We start from the raw sequence: 13,571 nt of genomic DNA, 5'->3' as shown, positions 1-13,571 counted from the left end.
TGTAATGGAATTTTTTCAAAATTTTATTGTCACCAATTTTACCAATATTTTTAGATAAAACTTGCAACTTTTTCAAGTTTATTGAATAATTTTTGTACCTTTGTAGGTTTCTCTAGCCCTAAGAGCTAAAGAAACTCCACTAGGGTTAGATATAACTTCACTGCATAGTTTCTAGGTGTATTGGAATGTTTTCAAGATTTTAACATCAAGAATTTTAGCGTTTTTTGACAAAACTTGCAATTTTAATTGTTTTTGACATTGTCATTTTTCATGTTTATCAGCCTCAAGGGTCAGAAAGCCTCATTGATAATAAGTTACTCAAAAATTCCTATAAGGTACTCAAAAATTTCAGCAATTTTAAGATAAAATTGGCAATTTTTTCATTCTCACTATTCAGGTTTCAGGGGCCAGAAAACTTTTATTAACTGGACAATTTTTATTGGCCTTGGAATGGAATGAATCCTTTGAATCTCTTTAACTTTTTTATATCACAAATTTTGGCAACTTTGTTAAAGATTCAATTTTTTTCCAGTTTTTGAATTTGTTGTGAGATTTTTTTTGTTGCAAGAGCCAAGCAACCTCCTCTATTGTTTCATATTAGATTATTGCATAATTTTAAGATGTTGAGAATGTTTTTCAAGATTTCGATATCACAAATTTAAGCAATTTTTTCAAATAAAATTATTTGAAACTTTTTTCAAGTTTTTTGAATGTTTAATTTCTTTTTATCTTCTTCCGGCACAAGGGGACCAGGAGACAACTCCAAGGTGTGATAATAAGCTGCTGCATATTTTCTAGAGTTATTGGAATGGTTACTAATATTTTAATAACTCAAATATTAGCAATATTGTTATTAAATTTAAAATTTGTTCAAATTTTCGGAAAATTTTTATCAAGTTCCATGTTTATGGATCTTATCGAACCAATGAAACCATTTAAGGCTTGCAATAGGGATACTGGATAGTCTCTTGAGACAATGAAATGGTTCTGATATCACAAAGTTTTTGAATATCTTTGTCCTTTTCTGAGTTTAACAATCGTTACTGAACAACATAAGTTTTTAGGTCTTCCTTATGTGTTACATGACACATATCAAGAGACAAAAATCAATAGACTTAAAAAGTTTCATTTTTACACTGCGAAATGTGGAAACTTTTCTTTTGAATTTTGCTCTCTCAGTTTTTTTCTATATAGTTTAATTACTAACAGGGCTAGAAAGCTAAAAGTTGCAGAGTCAACTCTCATTATGGAAAACTTTCCTACATATCTCCCTGTCTCTGTTGGGGTTTCCTGTGCTCGCTTTCTCGTTCTCGTTTTCTCTCTCTCTCTCTCACTCTACCTCTCTCTTTCCTTAACTCGTTTGTTGATGCCGCACTTCTGCTGATGTTATGTAGCGCGATATCATAGTCTGTTACCCTCATTAATGCTGAATTAAAGTAGAAATGTATGAACGCATGTTTTATAATAAATGACTCAATGCTTAACCAGCACTTTTTAGAAAATCATTGCTAGACGCTCTCAAACAAAGTTTTTAGCAATTATATTAGTCCTGCATGCGGTTTTTCGCTTGTCCGATTTTTCGTCTAACCAATTCGTCTTTTCATCCTCAGAACCGGGATTAAAAAAGTAGCGCCGAGTGGACCTTAAGTTCTCTTAGAGCCTTTCATATCAATAATCTGCAAGTATGCGATTCTTGGAGACTTATACTTATGGTGTGATGGGCGGTTCTTAGAAATTGACCCCCCTTCAGTGAAGCTAAAAGTAGCCTCACTAAACCGTGGCTAGCTACTGACAAAGCCAAACGCTCGCCAGTCGTTTGAGAGCATTTCGCCCGAATTAGTCCGCTATATTTTATACCCCCAAGAAAGATTAACAATTGGCAGCACTTAAGTTTCAATGTTTCTGATACTCATTCTGCTATGAGAAAGAACATGATCGAAATTGAGTTTCATGGAAGGTAGATCAAAATTCTATAAGAGATCTCTGTGTAATTAAACAGACATTGAGGCCAATGATGTTGAACATTGCTATTGAAAGTTGAAAGTCATGTCAGTGACACTAGATATTTTCAGCACGACATAAGTTAAGAGAAATTAATAACGAAAAAGTTGTCCAGGTTCACCAAAAGCTGTAAGAAAAACTTTGATGAACCTTAAATCATATCAAGAATTACCAAGAAATATTGTTTTTAATAACGCTCAAACGAAATTTGTAGCAATTATACTAGTCCTGTGGTCTTTTATATGCGATTTTTCGCTTGACCGATTTTTCGTCTGACCCATTTGACTTTTCGTCCTTAATAACGGGATAAACAGGTAACGCCGGGATGGCATTCAGTTCTCATAGCGCCTTTCAGCTTACTATACCTTCACCGAATCTGTTTTGGAGACAAAAATGCATGATGTGAAAGGCGGTTCTTAGAGTCTCACCCTCCATTTCAACCTCCCCCTCCCCCTCCACTTCAACAGCCCCCCCCCCCCCTCACACACAAACACACACACACACACACACACACACACACACACACACACACACTCACACACTTCACGCCCCCCCCCCATCCCCAGCCCTGCACATCGTTAAAACCTTAACCTGGTCCGCTCGCCAGTCGTTTTAGAGCCCGACGGTAGTCGTTATGTTTTCAATTTCTTAGCAAGATGTTTCAAATTTTGCGATAGATGTCTTTTCAAGGTGTATCAAGTTTCATTTCACTTGGCGAACATTTTCATGCTCATTTGCTCGCTACGAAACGCGAAGATATGCGAGTGTTTCTTACATAAAACGAACACATTCATCGGTTAGCCAATCAAATCACCAATATAGCAATATAGATACACGTAACTGGACATTTTTATTGGGTCACTATCAAAAAACCAAACATACCTGGGCCGAGAAGGTAGAAATATGAATAAAAATTTGACCTCTGAGCAGGCGTTACTCTCCCAGACGGTAAATACACTGCCTCCGTTAAATATTTTTGGGATCTTTTTCGTTTTTGCCCCCTGTCACTGACATGACTTCTTTTTGTCGAAAACGAAAGGAAGTGACTTTCGACAAGAGCCTCAGAACACAAAACACAATCATACAAAACACTCGCAATCAAAGGAAACTAATATATTTAATCTAATTTAAAATAACAAACAACATGTTTTATTAGCAAATTCGAATGATCACCCAGACCCAAATTAAGTTGTTTTTGATAACATATTTTGACGCCCAACCACATCAGGCAATGAATTCAACCCCTGAAAAAGCTAAGTATTGCTATAAAAAATTGATTGTACTGGAGAACAATTGATCTGCACCATGAGTTTTTTTTGATATTTCAGTATCCAAAGATCTAGAAATTTTACAAAAGCAGTCCAAATGTAACAGCAGGAGGCTTCGCAAAATATCACAAGAGACTGAAAGCAGATTCAAAAGATCAAAAGACAGTCTTTAAAAATTTATCTTATTATTTACCCGCGCGCTCTGTTTACGGTTTTGGGATTTTAACAGCCCAAGATCCCTCCAGGTTGGTTGCCTTCCCAGCCCCCCGCTCTTTCGGTTTTTGGGGTTTTACCCGCCCCAAATCCCCCCAGGTTTGTTGCCTTTCCAACCGCGCGCGCTTTCTTTGCCTCTTGGTTTTGGAGTTTTACCCAACCCAACCCCCCCCCCCAGGTTGGTTGCCTTCCCAACCCCACGCCCTTTCTTTGCTTTCGTTTTTTGGGGTTTTACATGCCCCAAATCTCCCATTATTGGTTGCCTTCCCAACCCCCGCGCATTATTTGCCTCTTGGTTTTGGGGTCTTATCCACCACAAACTCCTCCCGGATGGTTGCCCTACCAACCCTCTGAACTTTCATTGCTTTCGGTTTTTTAGGGTTTTACCCGCCCCAAATCCTCTAGGTTGGTTGCTTTCCCAACCCCCGCGCTTTCTTTGTTTTTGATTTTGGGGTTTTACCCACCCCAAACCCCCCAGGTTGGTTGCCTTCCCAACCCACCGCTCTTTCTCTGCTTTCGGTTTTTGGGGTTTTACCCGCCCCAATTTCCTCCGGTTGGTTGCCTTTCCAATCCCCCGCGCTTTCCTTGCCTCTTGGCTTTGGGGTTTTAGCCACCCCATAAGCCCCCCAGGTTGGTTGCCTTCCCAACCCCCCGCTCCTTCTCTGCTTTCGGTTTTTGGGTTTTTAGCCGCCCCAATTTCCCCCGATTGGTTGCCTTCCCAATCCCCCGCGCTTTGCTTGCCTCTTGGTTTTGGGGTTTTACCCACCCCATACCCCCCAGGTTGGTTGCCTTCCCATCCCCCGCTCTTTCATTGCTTTCAAGTTTTTGGGGTTTTACCCGTCCCGAACTCCCCGGTCTTTTGTCTTCCAAACCTATCTTTGCTTTTCGTCTCTTTTGGGTATCTAACAAACCTCATATTCCCCAGCTTGATTACTTTCTCAACCATTGTGCATTTCACTAATAGGTGTGGATCTATTGGTAAAAGCTGTTACAAGTAGATTGCAAGTATCCAGCAACAGAGTTATCGGCAATTAGAACGTAGGTATAAGTAGGTATAAGCAGGTATAGGTAGGTATAAGTAGGTATAGGTAGGTAAGTAGGTATAAGTTGCAGCAGGTAGGTAGAAGGTATTAGGTAGTTGAAATTGGGAGCTTGTAGGTAGGTAAGTTTGGCATAAGTCTGCAGGTAGGTATAAGTAGGTATAGGTTGCAGCAGGTAGGTAGAAGGTATTGGGTAGGTGAATTTGGGAGCTTGTAGGTAGGTAAGTTTGGTATAAGTTTGCAAACAGTTAGCAAGTGTTAGATAGTTGGATTATAAGCAATCCGTAATTAGATTTACTGTGAAAAAGTTTCTAGCAGATAGGTAGCAGGTAACAGGTAGGCATTTAACAGGCAGGTAACTGGTATATGTAGAAACACCTAGATAGCGCTGGTAAGTAGCCCTTAAAAAAAAATTTGTACCCGATAATTGTCAAGCAGTTAGTAATTTGAAGTAAAATTTGTTTTTGCTTATCCGGTGGGAGTTACATAAGCCAAAAACAAAAAACTTTTCTCCAGCAGGGTAAAGAAAACAGTCTACATTTTAGCCATGGTAGATACTCGGTCAACCACTAACCCCGAGAGCAACCAGAGGGAAACAATTATCTTGGGAAATCTTTGCCAATGTTCCAGTGCTCCAACAGAGAGCATCTCTGAAGAAAAGCCAGAAACTTTTCAAGAGCAGAAGATGCTTGAATCCTCCAAAATGATGATAACGGACGATATACATTTTCACCTTGACTACCTATACTTCTCAGTATATGAATCAGAAGATGTTGACATAATACAGGAAACAGTCGAAGAGATAAAAGAGAAACAGGGAAAACTTGAAACCGTAGTGTCTCAATTAATAATTTTGATCGCTCCATCAGAACAGAGCATTTTTTCTCGCGAACATAGTCGTCATAAGATAGAAGTTAAAAAGTGTATCGATAATTTAAAAAAATACGTCAAAGGAAAGTCACAGATAAATATTGGAGAGGACTTCAGTCTCAGTGTTGGTGTCACCAAAAGACCTAATTCTCCGCTGGACAGCTTTAATTTTCAATTTCCTAACCCAGTTCAACCTGGTCCTCATATCAGCAATCAGGAGCAAAATGCAGTCAGTTCATCAGTGTCCGCTGTGAACAACAATGTCAGTTTTTCTGCACCCAGCAGCTTACTATTTGATTCTAACGCCGCTCCCCTGTCATTGCTTAACACACATTCCTTCAATTGGCCCACTCCTCAGAGTACTTTCCCTGAAACAAATTGTAACTCATCAAATGATAACTTCGACCATCAGGACATCTGAACGCGGAAAACTCAAACCATTGTTCAACCAGCTCAAAGTCAGTCTTATTCCAAAAACCTGTACCGAAACTGCACGCAGAAACGTTCAACGGTGATACAATGAAGCGGATAAAATGGTATAGCATTTTTAAAGCAACTATCGACCAATCACCCATGTCGTCCGCTGAACAAATGATCCGTTTGCAATCACTGCTCACAGGGGAAGCTAAGGCACTAGTTGATGGCTACGGTTGCAACGGTCATTTATAAGCAGCAGCTCTATCAAGACTGTAAGAACATTTTGACAATTCAAAGAGGATTTTCAATGCTTTTCTGGACAAATTATCGAACTTTAGAAACCCAAACTTATCAAATCCGGAAAGTTATACACAGTACTCCTCGTTTCTTCTAGCGCTTGTCGACACCTTTCAACAACTCGGTTTTATTCATGATCTTCACTCTACCATCAACATGAACATAGCTTTAACAAAATTACCAAATCCAGTCAGACTCGAATGGAACCGTTACATCCTGGAAAAAAACTATCACACAGCCAGCATTAAACCCACTTGCTGGTTGGCACCTAAACTATGCAAAAGCATGCGGAGATTTACCACAAACTCCAACTTCTCACCTTCTCAAAATATTGGTGTTCATAAAATGGCTTGCAAAACGTCGCACTGTACTAGAAACACTGATAATGCGAATCCAAAGCATCAATTCCTGAGTAACAGGGAACAAATGCAATTTCAATCTCAGGCGAAAAAAAAGTGTTAATTGTCCGAACAATGACAACTGCCAATACCCCTACAAATGCATACATTTCCAAGCACTGAGTCCCTTGAAAACGAAAGATCATGTAATGTAGGAAAAGCTTTGTTTCAATTGTTTTGGACATCATGTAAATCATTGAAATTCAAAAATTGCCTATCACTCAAAACGCTGCGGCAAAAGACATAACACACTCCTGCATGATAGTTTTATGAACAAAAACAACTCAAATGTTAAACCAGTGCAATTTTTTGGAACAGGCCAGGTAGCTTTTTGGCAGTTCAACTGGTAAATAGAAACCAGTCAGTGAAAACGTACGCATATCTAGACAACGGTAGCTGTCAAAGTCTCCTTCTGAAATCAACCGCAAAAGAACTTGGTCTTAACCTAAAAAAACAGGTAAAATGCCTATAAGTGGTTATCACACGACTAAGGAAATTGGTTGCTCTAAAGTCTGCTTTGACATAAAGCCAATAGTTAGCTCAATCAAAGCCTGTCAGACCTAATGATGTTATGGCAGTACCAGATTTGAACATGTCCGCAGTGAATGTAGCTCAACTAAACGCTTTTTGCAAAAAATGTGATCATCTCAGTCATATAAATTTTCCTGAACTTGAACGGAACAATGTCTCAATTATTATAGGCATTGACAACTTAGACTTGATTCCCTATAAACAAATTATGAAAGGCCAAAAAAATGCCCCATGGGGCGTTGAAACTCCATTAGGCTGAACGTGCACCGGAAAAACGAATTTAGTTTTCAGTGAGTCTACACATGTACAGTATACTCAGGTGCAAAACTGCCCTAGTATGGACAACTCTCTTTTTAAATTGGTCCAAGATTGGATGAAAGTAGAAAATTTGGGCATTGCATCGACCCGAAAAGCATTGTCGGAAAAAGATAAAAGAGCGATTGATATTTTAGAGGCCACAACCAAGATCGTTGATGGTCATTATCAGATAGGTCTCCTCTGGAAGCAAGGTGCATTTCTTCGCAACAACAGATGGTTAGCATTCAAACAACTTGAACAATTAGATTAAAAATTTTCAAAAAATCCGCTATTAAAGGAAAAGTACCAGGCTACTCTGGACGCAGACTTGGAAGAAGGATACTTTGTTAAAGTTCATGATTCCGATTCTGTAACAGATAATGTCTCATTTTTGCCTATTCAACCAGCGACCAATGAAAATAAACCTGGTAAGGTTCGTAGAGTTGCAAATGCCTCCAGAATTTTCCAGGTTCAGTCCCTCAACTCTAATTTACTGAAAGGGCCAGATCTGCTCAGCAACTTAACTGGTGTCATAATGAGATTTCATGAGAATCGAATTGCGCTGTGCGCAGCCATAGAACAAATGTTCATGCAAGTGAAAGTTGACCCTAAAGGCTGACCCTACTTACGCTTCCTCTGGAAGAACAATGGACACATAGAAACTTATGAATAGACCAGTCATATATTTGGAGCAATAGATTCACCCTGCATAGCATACTACGCGCTCAGAAGATCTGCTCAGGACAACGCAAAAACTTATCCAATTGTTCAAAAGGTAATAGGGCGGAAAATTTACATGGACAATTTGTATGTTGCCGTATCGAGTTCAAATGAAGCTACAAAAATTGTTCCACGAGACACGCAAGGCTCTTGCTACTGGTGGCTTCAATCTGACGAGGCTGAATTCAAATATTGAATAAATTCTTGACCTGCTGAACCGGATATCCGACTTAACCCAGAAACATCCGCACTACAAATTCAAAAGGTTCTTGGTCTACCCTGGTTTCCAGAAGCAGATACATTTGTTATAGAGCGAAAACTGTTGCATAAGATCAAACTCGACGAAGAAACAAGTCAGCGTAAATTACTTTGCTTTGTTGCTTCCATCTTTGATCCCTTGGGAATTATTGCCCCCTTTACAATAATATTCCGCAAAGTTCTCCAAGCAGCATGGAACCACGGTCCAAAATGGGACAAGCCATTACAGCTAAATGAGAATTCTGATTTCGAGAATCTGAAAAAAGATTTTTCGTCTTTTCAAGATATACATCTTCCTCGCAAATTATTAAACGAAATACCGATTTCATCAATTGAATTACACACGTTCACAGATGCATCAGAGTTAGCAATATCAGCAGTCAGTTATTTACGAATTGAACACATTGATGAATCTATCTCAGTCGCATTTGTGATTGATAAAGCAAGATTTGCGCCAATAAAACGGATGACGATTCCTAATTTGGCATTTCAGGCTGCGGTATGTTGTGCTCATTTAGCTCAATTTGATGAAATTATTGATGAAAACAAGATGAGATGGATATTGAAATCCAAAAACAAGTTTTTTGGTCTGATCTTACAACCGTTTTGTATTGGCTACGGACAACTGAGATTCGTCATCGGATCTTCATTGCTAACAGACTAGCCAAAATTTTCCTCTGCCCAAGATTGGTTGAACTTTTCGTCTACCAGAAATCCCGCTGACGATGGTACCCAAGGCTACAACGTTCACCAGATGAATGTCAACTCACGTTGGCTATTAGGCCCATCATTTTTGTGTCAAAATAAAAACTCGTGGCCGAAACAAGATTTACTTTCTGCTCAACATATTAAAATTATAATGGCAGATCCAATAAAAGAACTGCAATGCCAAATTGATGTATCGCGTTTCAGCAATTGGAATTGTTTACTTAGAGTTGCAGCGCTTTGCTTCTTGTTTGCAGATAAATGCAGAAAAAAGAAATCCATTTTGTTACTAGCACATTATACAAAAGCTTACCATTCTTTGATAAAAAGTGCCCAACATCAAGATTTTAAATCGGAAATTTCGAATTTAAGAAAAAGTATTGTAGTATCAATAACCAGTAGAATTGTCTCCTTATCACCATTCGTCGATCATAACCAGCACTTTTGCGTGCTCGAGGACGATTGTCTAAAGCATTGAGACTAAAAAATGCGTGCTTCCCGTTGATCCTAGACGGAAACAGCCAGAGTGTTAGACTAATGGTAAAACGTATCCATCAAACAAACATGCATTGTGGCACAGAACAAACTAGAAATTTATTAATGAAGCTCTATTGGATTCTTAGGTGCAGGGCGGTAGTCAAACAAACAGTTAGACAATGTATTCCATGCAGACGTATGATTAAAGAAATAGCAGCCCCCCCAAATTGCTGACCACCCAGAATTCAGATTACCATAAGAAAATCATCACGTTTTTCAAACCACAGGCTTAGACTTCGTAGGACCCTTTCCAGAACATGGAAAAAACAGGACTGGATACATACTCCTCTTCACGTGCTTAGTAGTACGCGCTATACATCTAGAAGTTGCCGTCGACTTGACAACAGATTCAACAATCAATTGCATCCGTCGCTTTATTAGCCGTAGAGGAAAACCAAAAAAGTTCTTTTCCGATTGTGGAAAATTTTTTGTTGGATCAAATAACTCTTTTCAATCCAGTATTGCAAACCTTAGAGTTTGCCAAGATTTGCAAGTCATTTGCATCTGATGCAGGTTGAAATTTATTGGGTGTTTAACCCCCCTGCGGCTCCACACTTCGGTGGATTTTGGGAACGCCTAGTGCAGATATTTAAGCTATCTCTAGCTAATATTTAAGTAATTGGGTCTAAAACACTTTCAGATGATACTTTGTTGATATTTGTTTGTGAGATTGAATCCAATATGAATTCTAGATCCCTAACTAAAGTCCCCAGTGAAATTAACGATCCTCTGCCTCTCACGCCTAACCAGTTTTTACTCGGAAGACCGTCAGTTAATTACCCTCCTGGTCTTTTCGAAACCCAAAAGGTCACCGTGTACAAGTCGTGGAAACCTGCTCAAGAACTAGCCTCGCACTTTTGGAATAGATTTCTCCGCGAATAAATCCCTAATCAACAGACAAGGTCGAAGTGGAACAATACTTCTGAAAACCTCAAGGTAAATGATTTGGTTTGGCTACTTGAAGAATTCACGCCACAAAGTCTCTAGCCTCTTGCAAAAGTTATAGAAATTTACCCCGGTTCAGGTTGTGTAGTACGCTCCGTGAAACTGAGACCTCCACATGGTGAGAAATTAAGACCCGTCATAAAGCTAAGCAAAGTCTTAATAAACAAATGATTTATATTTGTGATCTCGTTCTCATTTTAGTTTTCAATAAGAAAAGGTATAGAATTGTAAGTCAAGTCGTCTCTAAAAGTTGATGCAAGTAGTTACATCATTGCCAAGTTTCACACCAAATGTCTAAGTTTTGCGATCTATAGTCAAGCACCGTTACATTATTTGCAGTCCCTTTTTCGCGCCAATTTATTCTTGGGATATTCTATTGCTCATTTTCGTTTGTCCCCTTTTCAGTCGCCCATACTGTTGTTCCTCCCAAACTTCCATTTCCTATTATTATATTTGCGATTGATTGTCGTATCTTGTCTTCTTATCTTGCTGATTTTACACCGATATCATACAGCACAGCAACAGTTCGTTCGCAATCCTACAATTGGGGCCGAGAATGTCACTGACATGACTTCTTTTTGTCGAAAACGAACGGAAGTGACTTTCGACAAGAGCCTCAGAACACAAAACACAATCATACAAAACAATCGCAATCAAAGGAAACTAAAATATTTATTCTAAATCCAAATAACAAAAAACATGTTTCATTAGCACATTCGAACGATAACCCCGACCCAAATTAAGATTAGTGGGTGGTATATTTGCACCCCCAGACGACGCACGTGTGATATTTGTGCAAATTGTTTTTACTATGAAATGGCACTCTCTCTGTAACTGGGGGGGGGGTAGGCTTACGTACTGGAGGGGCACAAACGGAAAAGATCCTATATTTTGTATTCCAGAATAAATGTTAGCTTTCTAAGTAAACTTGCGTCCATGAATTGAAACAAAAGTATTGATACCGTAATCAGGCTGCAACACTTTTAAAGGATTTGAACAATTTCGGAGTAATTTTAGCACCAGCCTTGACCATCAAAGTTTTCACATGCACAGTGGGGTCATTGAAGGTAAAGATGACAGCCAGAAATCTATGTTGTTCCCTTATGACTACCTTTACTCACATTCTAACAATGGATACAAAAATAACCATCACAAATACAGTCAACTGAATCAGTATGGACAAAATATCACTCTGACAGATAAGGAAGAAATCAGATTATCTCGCTATGGGTGAGTTTTCAAAATATTCCGACGTGCAGTCCAAGGGGGCGGATTGAGTATTAACTCTAATATTCATTCCGAACTCCTTCACTTCCCGGGTCAAGATGTCAGTGCCGTTTCAGAGCATGTTTTTTGCTAGAAATACACTGAATGCACTAAAATGCGAAGAAATTTTGAGCACGTGCTTAAAACTTTCAAAACTTCTGCGAATCTTCAATGCTTTTTCCACAATTTCAGTGCACTTTCTACATGATTTTCAGTTCATTTCTTGCAAAGTTTTAGCGCAACCGTTTCAGAAAATTAGCGCATTTCAGTGTATTTCTTACAAAAAAAATCACCATCTTTATAAGCTCAGATGGACCATAACCTGATATTTTCAGATCAAATCAATTGCGCTGACAAAGAGCCAGTCTTTTTGTCGAGAAAAATACGATAAATTGGTAAAATAGTAAGGGATTAGGCCGCGAAGCAGAACTGTTCGACGTTTTCTTTTCTCTAAGTAAACAGCTCTACAAAACTTTGAAATTGGTGATGTTTAAATTGTTTGAAGGACAATTTTGGTAAATATAGCCTCCCCCTTTTTTCCTCTTCATTTTTTTTAATTTCATTTTTCCTTTTCCATTTTCCTTTTCATTCCCTCCACTCCCACTTTAAGCCGATGCCTTCCACCGCTGTTTCACTCCTCCACTGTTGCCCCATCCCCCCTCAATCTGCCAACGGTGACCCCCGCTGCGCTCACCTAACGGCCCTTCAGTTATGCTCAAGCTAGCCTCACTATACCGTGGCTAGCTACTGACGAAGCCAGCTGGTCGTTTGACAGCAATTGACACGACGCTAGTCGGATTTGTTCAATAGATTAATCCATCTACAACAAAAAAAAATCCAGATTTATGCCAGCCGATTCAGAAAAAATATCCGGACTTAAGGGCGTCATGTTCAATTGCTCACGAACGAATTATAAAGCTGCCTTATTGTCAACGTGTGTGTCTTTTAATCTTCTATTAAATGTCCAGTGAAAAGTGCGACAAATTTGGTGTAATTTTTTTAATACTTAATTAGTGGTTATAGTCGTATGCAATAACCTCTATTGACATCATCAAGCTCCCCTTAGTAAATTTATCCCCCAAAATTGACTGAAGCATTAGTCTTGCAATAGATTTGAGAGACTTGAACTCCCACTGGTTGTTCGAGAGCATTTTTTCCCACGTTGGTCGGTATGTTTTCTATTCCTAAACTAGAAGTTGAAAAAATGGTCTCAAATGAATTGTATCAATCGAAATGAATTGAGTTAATCCTCATTTGTGCAATAATGCAAAAGTGTCGTAACATTGATGCAATAATGCAATGAAATGCATTTAAAAGTGTCGAAACTTTGTATGCAATAATGAATTGAAATGCATTGAAATTATTACGAACTCTGCAATAAGGCAATGAAAGACATTGAAAGGTGTAGAAATTTTGAATGCAATAATACAATGAAATGCATTGAAAAGTGTCAAATGTTTTTATGCAGTAACGAAATGAATTGCCTTGAAGTGTGTGGGAACCGTGCAATAATGCAATGAAATACGTTGAAAAGCGTAGAGACATTGTATGCAATAAGGCAATGAAATGCATTGAAGAGTGTAGAAACTTTTTATGCAATAATGCATTGAAAAATTTAGGAATTTTGTATGCAATAGTGCAATGAAATGCAACAAAAAGTGTCAAATCCTTGATCCAATAATGCAATGAAAAGCCTTTAAAAGTAACGAAACTTTCAATGCGTTAACGAAATGAAATGCATTGAAAATTGTAGAAAAATTGTATGCAATAATACAACGTAATGCATTGAAAATGGTAGAAAATTTGCA

At 38.6% G+C, this 13,571-nt stretch overlaps 1 protein-coding gene across 4 annotated transcripts in view; it reads left to right on the top strand.

Moving 5' to 3' along the window:
* Nucleotides 1–13,571, top strand: part of LOC142345339 (uncharacterized) — a 47,687-nt gene that overhangs the window by 20,820 nt on the left and 13,296 nt on the right. For 3 of the 4 annotated variants that reach the window (XM_075397374.1, XM_075397349.1, XM_075397358.1), the window contains exon 6: nt 11,515–11,727. The exons of the other annotated variant lie outside the window; for it this stretch is intronic. In XM_075397374.1, coding sequence (XP_075253489.1) covers nt 11,515–11,727 — 213 coding nt within the window. The remainder of the gene's footprint in view (nt 1–11,514; nt 11,728–13,571) is intronic. 4 annotated transcript variants of the gene reach the window in all.

The sequence above is a fragment of the Convolutriloba macropyga genome, chromosome 1, assembly GCF_964194025.1.
Source record: "Convolutriloba macropyga chromosome 1, txConMacr16.3, whole genome shotgun sequence".
Lineage (NCBI taxonomy): Eukaryota > Metazoa > Xenacoelomorpha > Acoela > Convolutidae > Convolutriloba > Convolutriloba macropyga.
The sequence above is the reverse complement of the archived record's forward strand: the minus strand, read 5'-3'. Positions and strand labels throughout refer to the sequence as shown.